General features: G+C 43.2%; 1 protein-coding gene across 1 annotated transcript in view; it reads right to left on the reverse strand.

The window, feature by feature from the left end:
• The window catches only part of caska (calcium/calmodulin-dependent serine protein kinase a), a 195,624-nt gene that overhangs the window by 32,833 nt on the left and 153,400 nt on the right, over positions 1 to 9,391 (reverse strand). Inside the window, 1 exon segment of the mRNA XM_032529385.1 lies at positions 397 to 477. Coding sequence (XP_032385276.1) covers positions 397 to 477 — 81 coding nt within the window.

Consider the following 9,391-nt stretch of genomic DNA (forward strand, 5'->3'; position numbering starts at 1 on the left):
TGACGTCCTCAAATGTCTCGTTTTGCCCACAACTCAAAGATCTTCAGTTTACTGTCACAGAGGAGAGAAGAGACTAGAAAAACATTCTTAAGCTGACATCAGAGAAGTTTAGAAAAATTACTCAAACCAGTTAATCCGATGTAGAAAATTAAGATGAAAAGCCTGACTCACACCTGTGTCTCTCTTTTTGTAGCGCTTTCTAACATCACGTAGAGAGAAGTGACATAATAAAGCCGCCGAGTGCTGAGGCCCGCTGAGTCTGTCCAACAGAGAGACAGGGATTCAGGCATGCTTCGTCTAGCTTACGACTGTTTAGTTAAGAGGCCTCCTGACCTGAACCCGTCTGAGAGGCATGAAACATGCACGTGTGTGTGTGTGTTTTCTTTTTTGACTCACCATGAAATGAGGCTGGGTCAGTATCCGTCTGAGTTCCTTAGCCTCGTGGTTCTCTGGGTAGCAGGAGATCTCTTCCAGTACCTGAAGATGGAGAGAGGGGGGGGGAAAGCTTTAAGCCGCAGTAGTTCGTCCAAATCGAACACACACTGGTAGCTCTGCACCCTGCTGTACCTGCTGTCCCTCGGACAGGGTGTCCAGAGCAGCCAAACAACTTCGCAGACCCCCTGACCCCACCCCCTACACCTCCACAGCCAATGGGAAAACGACTCTGGACACCATTGGGGGGGGGGTCAAGGCTCTGCCCCCTCTTCTGACAGGAATGGATGTCAGCTGCAGTTATGTTGCGCCTGACTGGTGAATGTGGCTTTGTAGAGGTGAGCCGAGGCCTCTAAGGGTGTGCGTGTGTGTGTGCGTGCGTGTGTGTGTGCATGTGTGCGTCTCTTCTGGTAAAATATGCAAGTAGCTGATAGATTTGCTTCACTCACCGCCAAAAAAACAATGGAAATTTATTGAGTGGCTGGTAAAATTTAAACATTCACTACAGCCATTTGGCTGATTGACAAAACAAGTTAATATTGGACCCTGTGTGTGGGTGTGTGTGTGTGGTGTGTGTGTGTGTGTGTGTGTGTGTGTGTGTGTGTGTGTGTGTGTGTGTGTGTGTGTGTGTCATTGACGCACATTCTTTCTAAGTTTGCCTGTTAATCAGAAGGGGTTTATGCTAGGGCTGCACGATATGAGGAAAATATGCGACAATGTTGTTGAACATCGCAATGACAATATTACTAGCGGTAAATAAACGGATATTAAAGCGCACTCTGTTTGGTATTTCTGAGACGATATGCTTTTGTCCCGATTCTTCTTTAAAAAAAAAAGTCGGCATGTTCTTTAGCGGGGTGCAAATGTTCCACCAGAACTAGTATTTGTCTGGATCTCAGCCCCGCCCAAGACCATTGTGATTGATTTATAGAAAAGCAAACAACCCTCCTATCCCAGAATGCATCTGTGGCTAGGCCAGACCTTACTCCACAGCACTGTGACCATAGAGCTGGCTGTGTGAGACTATGTTAGGTAGGTTTTCCACAGATTACTCTGACAATTAAAGCTATCGTGCGTAGTTTCTGTCACCCCCATGAGGCAAGGCAAGGCAAGGCAGCTTTATTTGTATAGCACATTTCAGCAACAAGGCAATTCAAAGTGCTTTACACAAAATCAGTTGAACAGAAAAACACAAGTAAAAACAGTTAAAAATCACAAGCATAAAAACCGGTAAAACACATGAATAGACAGTTAAAAACAAGAGAAACATAAAACACAAGAATAAAATTTACAGTGCAGCATAAGAAATTTAAAGAAATGATTAGTCATTTAAAGAAAGGCAGCATCAAATAGAAAGGTCTTCAGCCTGATTTAAAAGAACTGAGTAGCAGCGGATCTCAGGTTCTGGGAGTTTATTCCAGATATGAGGAGCATAGAAACTGAAAGCTGCTTCACCCTGTTTAGTTCTGACTCTGGGGACAGAAAGCAGACCTGTCCCAGATGACTGAGAGGTCTGGGTGGTTATAGTGTAGTAGCAGATCAGCAATATATTTTGGACCTAAACCGTTAAGTGATTTATAAACTAGCAAGAGTACTTTGAAATCAATTCTTGAGACACAGGAAGCCAGTGTAAAGACTTCAGAACTGGAGTGATGTGATCCAGTCTCTTGGTCTTAGTGAGGACTCGAGCAGCAGCGTTCTGAATCAGCTGCAGCTGTCTGATTGTTTTTAGGGAGACCTGTAAAGACCCCGTTACAGTAGTAAGTCTACTGAAGATAAAGGCATGGACAAGTTTTTCCAAATCGTTGACACATAAGTCCTTTAACCTGATATATTCTTAAGGTGATAGTAGGCTGACTGTAATTGTCTTAATGTGGCTGTTAAAGTTCAGGTCTGGAGTCCATGACTACACCAAGATTTCTGCTTTGGTTGTTTGTTAAATTGTTGTTTGAAGTGAGCGCAGACTTTTAAATCGTTCCTCTCTTGCTCCAAAAACAACCACCTCAGTTTTCCTTCATTTAATTTCAGAAAGTTCTGGCACATCCAGCCGTTAATTTGTTCGATGCACTTAGTCAGTTTTTGTATTGGACTATAGTCCCCTGGGATAAGGTTATGTAAATTGGTGTCGTCCGCATAACTATGGTAACTTATTTTGTTTTCTCCATAATCTGAGCCAGTGGAGCATGTAGATGTTAAACAGAAGAGGCCCAGAATGGAGCCTTGCGGAACTCCGCACGTCATATTTGTACGCTCAGATGCATAATTACCTATAGACACAAAGTAATCCCTATTTTTAGGTAGGATTCAAAACCAGTTTAGTACTGAGCCAGAAAGGCCAACGCAGTTTTCCAACGGTCTAGTAGTATATCGTGGCACGTGTCAAATGCAGCACTGAGATCAAGTAATACTAAGATTGAAATTTTGCATTATCTGTGTAAGGTGGATGTCATTAAAGACTTTGACAAGAGCGTTTCAGTGCTGTGGTGTGTCGGAAACCGACTGAAAGGTATCAAAACTGTTGCTAGTGACAAGAAATGGTTGAGTGTTGAAAGACTACTTTTTCAATGATTTACTTAAAAACGGAAGGTTGATATGGCCATAGGTGCTCATTAGTGACTTGTCTAGGTTGTTCTTTTTTAAGAGTGGCTTGATTACTGCAGTTTCAGGGCCTGTGGAAAGATACTGAAAGAAGAGATGTGTTCACAATCTGTAGAAGATCAGAAGTCAAAACAATTGGAAACATTTTTGAAAAGTCCCGTTGGTAGAACATCAAGGCAACAGGTCGAGGTTTTCAGATGTTGAATATGTCCTCCAGGTTTGTATGGTTGATCGTGTGAAATTTGTCATATTGGAACTATTTTGCTAACACTGTGACAACACATATCTGGACTTGATATGGAGGCACTGACTGTTTGTCTAATCTTTTGAATTTGTCTTTGAAGAAGGGGGCAAAGTCATGCAGGCCTGGTAGATAAAAGTTCAGATGCTACTGGTACTGGAGGTTTGTTAACCATCAACAGTAGCAAACAAACACGGGAATTATTATTGTTTCTAGAGATAATATCAGAGAAAAGGACCTTCTTGCATTCCTCAGTTCCAAATATAAATGCGAAGTTCTCTTTATAGGGTTATAATGGACCAGGAGATTTGTTTTTCGCCACCTTCGTTCAGCTTTCCTACACTCTTTTTTTGTTCTCACCAGTAGGACATTCTCCATGGAGTCTTTTCTTACCAGATACAACTTTGACCTTAGTGGGAGCAATGGCATCAATAACATTTGTGATTTACAGTTGAAATTATCTACAAGCTCACGACTGATAAGCCCAGAGAGGCTGGTGTGGAGGAGAAAAGTGATAAATGTGTCACTGGTGTTTTCAGTGATATACCGTTTTCTGATTATCTTTGTGGACACTTTTGGGCACAGAGATAGTGCCGTTAAAGGAAACACAGGAATGATCTGAGAGAGCAACTCAGTCACCACAACCTTGGAAATGTCTCGACCTTTGGAGAGAATCAAGTCCAGAGTGTGCCCCTTATTGTGGGTGGGCTCCGTCACATGCTGAGTCAGTCCATAGTTCTCAAAACACAACACAGCTCTTTGTCCCCTGTCCTGGGGGGCTGTCAACATGAATGTAAAATCACCGCAATGATTACACAATCAAAGTTAATGCGATAATAGACAGCAGTTCGTGAAGTCATCAATGAAGGTTGCACAATATTTAGGTGGCCTGTAGATATTTAGAAAACACGCTTGAGGGGAAGATCTTAATTGAAGAGCAACATATTCAAAAGAAACAAAATTTCCATAACATATTTGGTACAGTGGAATGAGTCATTAAACAAAATGGCGACTCCACCTCCTTTCTTATCACTCTATTCTCACTCATAAAACTGAAGTTGGGGGAGCTGACTCGATGAGAACAGCAGCGCTGTTATTATGGTCTAACCCGGTTTCAGTTAAAACATAAAATAGATTGTGCTTAGTAATAAACATGATTAAAATGATTTTCCTGCCAAAGACCTGACGTTTAGTAAGGTAGTGTTAGTGTGTTTTCATTTTTTGGGACAGGCTGTATGACGAGGAAGGAGGCTAAATTGCTAAGTTTGCAGTTAAGTGCTACACCATTCTTTTCCTATTACCTATCACAAACAGAAATTGAGGAAGAATGAATACAGGGCCCGGCTTGTCTTGAAAAGAGTCATTGTATCACTAGTCCTGCAGCCAAGGCCCGGCACATATCGATAGGGCTTGCCAGATTTTGCACACAGCGTCCTATCAGTCTGGGGGGAAGAGTTCTGACATCTGGTGTGGTGCTTGGCGTTTTACTTTTGCCCGGGTTGAGCATGGGGTAGGAAGGGTGCATAATTGATGGGGAAATAAGGGAAAGGGTGTGTGGAGACATCAGTAGAGACAGCGATGAATCCTCAGAAGGTTCGGGGTTGGGAAGGTTTGAGGGGTGCTGGACGGGTGAAGAGGGGAGTGGAGGTTTCGTGTCTCTGCTCTCTGGTCTCCCATGGTCAAATCTTTGCACAGGCGGGGGCTGTGGGGATCACTGCCGCACTGTTGTGTTTCTTTTGTTTTGTGACCTTGGAGAGGGAGCAGAGTGTAGCGCAGAAGTAAAGCAGATTGAGGTGAACAGCTTTACTCCTGGTTGTTAAGGGAAAGTCTATCTGCTTTAAAAAGATGTCTGGCGCTCCCAGAAAGTGTTAAATTGTCAATGAACTTCAGAGAGTGGAAGGTACTTCAGTTGAAAGCCATTTGTTAGTCCCAACAGTCGGCTGAATCTCTCATCCCTCTTCTGACTGACGGTATAGGACCACTGAAAAACATTTGCGCTTAGGGGGGTGACTGTGTCAAGCAGTTCCCTAAAGTCCAGTTTCAGCAATTCAGACTGTTGCTTACAACATCATTTGACCCTAATGCAGAAAAATGTTCTCACCGTTGGGTGTGCTGCCACGATATCTGGGATTTTTGGGTCAAGTCAGACACCATGTCTTTGGGAAAACATAGTATTTGGTGGTTTTTACTGTTTTTTAAATCTTTTACAGCAGAGTCACCCACAATCAGGTTTGAGGCCCAGTTGTTGCTTTTTACTTTTTGAATTGCTCTCAGTCCTTACCTGCTGTGTGGTGATGGACAGCAGTCCCGGTCATCAGAGACGTCCAGCGTCTTGCAGCAGAGGAGCAAATCTGTTATCCAGTTGCACACCAGGTTGGGGGGGGGCATTGTTGGCTTATTTTCCCTTTTGCAGCTGTCCAAGGCTGTGTCTACTAGGTACAGGGGTTGAAGAGGCGCTCTGCCAGATGATAATGCAGGCCAGCCGGTCATATCACAAATGTCAGGGCGCTGGGGCCCGCGTAGTCGGCTCCCATTTCCCAGGAAAATGATTTACTCTTAGGCTTCGCACCAGACAAGTTCCAGGGAGGACCGCCACTTGTGTTTATACCAGTTCCACCTCCTGTTTCTTTGTAGTCTTGTGGTGCTAATTAGCCGTGTGGTAGCATTTCTGTCACGTTATGGGTCCATGGTAAGTGGTGCATTTCACAAGATCCGTTAATTCACGTTCACTTCTAGAAGGGAACCTTGGTTTCCAGAAGTGCAATCTTCTGAAGGAGTTTGTAGTAGTCTTCTACGGAGAAAGGAGGCATCTTGCTGCTACTTAGCTTTAGCTACAATCACTGTAGGACAGGCTTGAGCTATATGAGGAAGTAATGGCAACAACACTGTCGGCGCACCGTCCCCACTCCTCCTCCACACAGTTGCTAGTAGCCAAGGAGGACACGGAGGATTAAAACAATATGATGGACTTTTCAGAAGAGGTCATTATCTTCACCCGGGAAAGTCGCCGGACGCCACAATCTTCTGAACATAGTCACGCTGAGAGATACAGAGAGAGTTGTGTGGAGCTGATAGTCTTAATTAGCTTTGTAGCAACTCATTTGGCAACGGCTTGAATGGAACGGACGTTCTTTATTATAAAATTGTTACGCACTAAAGCATTAATTTCGAATATTCCACAGCTTTTTCAAAAAAGATTTGACTTATTCCAGAAATGTTCCATGTTTCAGTGGGTACCTTGTTGTTATTTTGTTTTTTTAACCATTTATTTATAATTTTTTTATGGCATAAATATGTTCCTTTATCCTGATTGCATAAGAAAAAGGTCCGGTATATTGCTGTTGTTGCGGCATCAGCCAATCATATTGGAGTAGCTTTAAAATAGAGCTTGCAGTTTGTTTCTGAGATAGTTCACAAGTTTTCTTCTTTCTCCTCCATGACCCTGTTGTATCGTTAATTCTGTTGTGTTTTTCAAATGCCAGATGTTCTGTGTATGAATTATTGTAAGTACATCAATGTTTGTTTATCTTAAAGGACAATTCCGTGCTTGAGCTATGTTACTGGTTACACGGCGTTCGTGGTTCGACTGGTCGTAACTGTTTTCCCTGTATACGCGAACAGTACTGTTTTTGCATGCTCAGATTTAAAAACGGTATTCGACATAACGCGTCATACTGAAATTTGTGAAATCAATGAAAAAATAAACTTTTCTCATTACAAAGAATAATGGAAGATGGGAATCATTTCAGAAACGTTTTAGCCATCTATGATTGTTTGATTGCTAACGTTAGCTTAAAACGCCATTCAACTGACAGCCTTTGTTGTGTTTGATGCTAACTTGTAGCCAGCAGCTTCATTTTTACTGTACTGACATTACAGAAGTCTCTTGTTAGCATTTTACATGCTATTTGTCGCAAAGTGACGCATGCGCGCCTCAAATCGGACTTTCTCTTCACCTACAAAGTTCTCAATGCTTGACTTTACACATAGGGACCCTCATTATGCTGCCGTGGAAGTGCGCTACTTTGAGCCTTGTTAGTGGTGTAGACATAGCTAAACTGGTCCCATTGGATTAGCATGAAAACATATCCCAGAGGACGGTTGACTCTGTATCCATGCGTTATTAACCCCTAGGTTAATTTTGCGGCGGAATTGTCCTTTAAGAAAGAAACACATGGCTCCTATCCACATCTTCACTCCCCCTCAGTCCAAAACCACCTCCAGTTCTGCCTTCTGCTCTACTCGTAGCATATAAATATGGTGAACGTTGCACCACGGTGCTGTGTTGAGGGCTTACATATTCCAGATGTTTCAAAGCGCCACTTGCTTCGTCTTGGGAGGAACTCTTAAGTGGAGGAAGACACAGGAAGAAGATTAAACAAGCTGCTGACCGCCCCGTTCAGAGATGACAGTCTTTAGTCGATGCCGGCCTGTGTGAATGCGCTGGGAGTTTATGAGATTAGTATCTACAGCCTAAGCAGGTAACTCCCCTCCCGAGAAAGATGAGCTGACAGAACTTATCCAGCTGATAAGTTTGGAGGGGAAGAGTGGAGGGATTAGTGCAGTCGGAACAAAGCTGTGGTGAGGTTTGAAGCACCTTATTGCAAGCTCGGCAGTGGGGGAATAAACCCACAAGAGTCCGCTGGAAGCTGCGGTCTGATTGGTTCAAAGCGTTTCATTGTCAGCCAGTGAATCAGTAGAGACAGAAGTAAAGCAGAGGAGGAGAGGAGAGGAGGGGAGGGAAGGGGTAAGGGAGGGTTGTCCATGAAGGAACAACCAAGATTAAATGATGAGCTAATTTGAGTTCAAACTGTACACCAATGGGCGTGTGTAGTGATTCAAACCCTAACCATATCAAACATTTTTACTTTCAGACTAGATCTGATAGTAAAAATGATCTGATTGCAGCTTCTTAAATGTGAATATTTTCTAGTTTCTTCTCTCCTCTGTGACAGTAAACTGAATATCTTTGAGTTGGGGACAAAGCAAGACATTTGGGGATGTTATCTTGAGCTTTGTTAGGGAAACACTTATCCACATTTCTCACCATTTTCAACTAATCAAGGAAATAATCTTTAGCTGCAGCCCTAATTTAATGTAACGTAGCCTTTACACTGGCACTTGAAATCAGCTCCGTAATACACACTAAGCCCCCAGTGGACGTCGTACTACACCGTTGAAAGCGTTTGAAGCGAAAGGAAGGAAAGAAATGGCGGAGAGACTACAACGATTAATTCTGTCAGTGCCCAAATGTCCGATTCTGAAGGCTATAGAGATACAAACAGAAAGGCTGCTGCGTGGAGAAAAGTTGTCCAGGATGTTGATGTCAGGTCGGTTAAATGTTGCAGCGGTCTAAACCGGCCCGTCTCAGCTCGACTCAAACCAGCTGATGGTGTCACTGAAGTCTCTTTCATATAGACCTTAGTGGTCCCCTAATACTGTATCTGAAGTCTCTTTTATATAGACCTTAGTGGTCCCCTAATACTGTAATCTGAAGTCTCTTTTATACAGACCTTGTGGTCCCCTATAATGTATCTGAAGTATCTTTTATATAGACCTTAGTGGCCCCTAATACTGTATGTGAGTCTCTTTATATAGGCCTTAGTGATCCCCTAATACGTATCTGAAGTCTCTTTTATATAGACCTTAGTGGTCCCCTAATACTGTATGAAGTCTCTTTATATAGCCTTAGGTGGACCCCTAATATTGTATTGAAGTCTCTTATACAGACCTAGTGGGTCCCTAATACTGTATCTGAAGTCTCTTTCCAAAATTCAGCCTTGGTGGCAGAATTACAGCCACTAGAGCTAGTCCCACAATGAGCTTTTCTAGTATGTGCCATTTCTGAGTCTGTAGCTTTTGAAAGGGGGGGGGGGGCAAGGTGGAAGTTGGGGGTTAGGCCTTGACCAACTGCCACTTTGCTCGTTTGAAAGCCGTGATGTCTCTCTCTCATGGGCCAAATTCTCTAGGTGGGCAAAGCAGAGAAAGGGGAGGTAACCTTATGACCTTTTAAGGAGCAAGATTCCAGATTGGCCCATCTGAACTTTTATTTTCTCAAAGGCGGAGCAGGATACCCAGGGCTCGGTTTGCACCTATCACCATTTCTAGCTACTGGGGGAC

This window comes from Etheostoma spectabile, chromosome 11 (assembly GCF_008692095.1).
Source record: "Etheostoma spectabile isolate EspeVRDwgs_2016 chromosome 11, UIUC_Espe_1.0, whole genome shotgun sequence".
Lineage (NCBI taxonomy): Eukaryota > Metazoa > Chordata > Actinopteri > Perciformes > Percidae > Etheostoma > Etheostoma spectabile.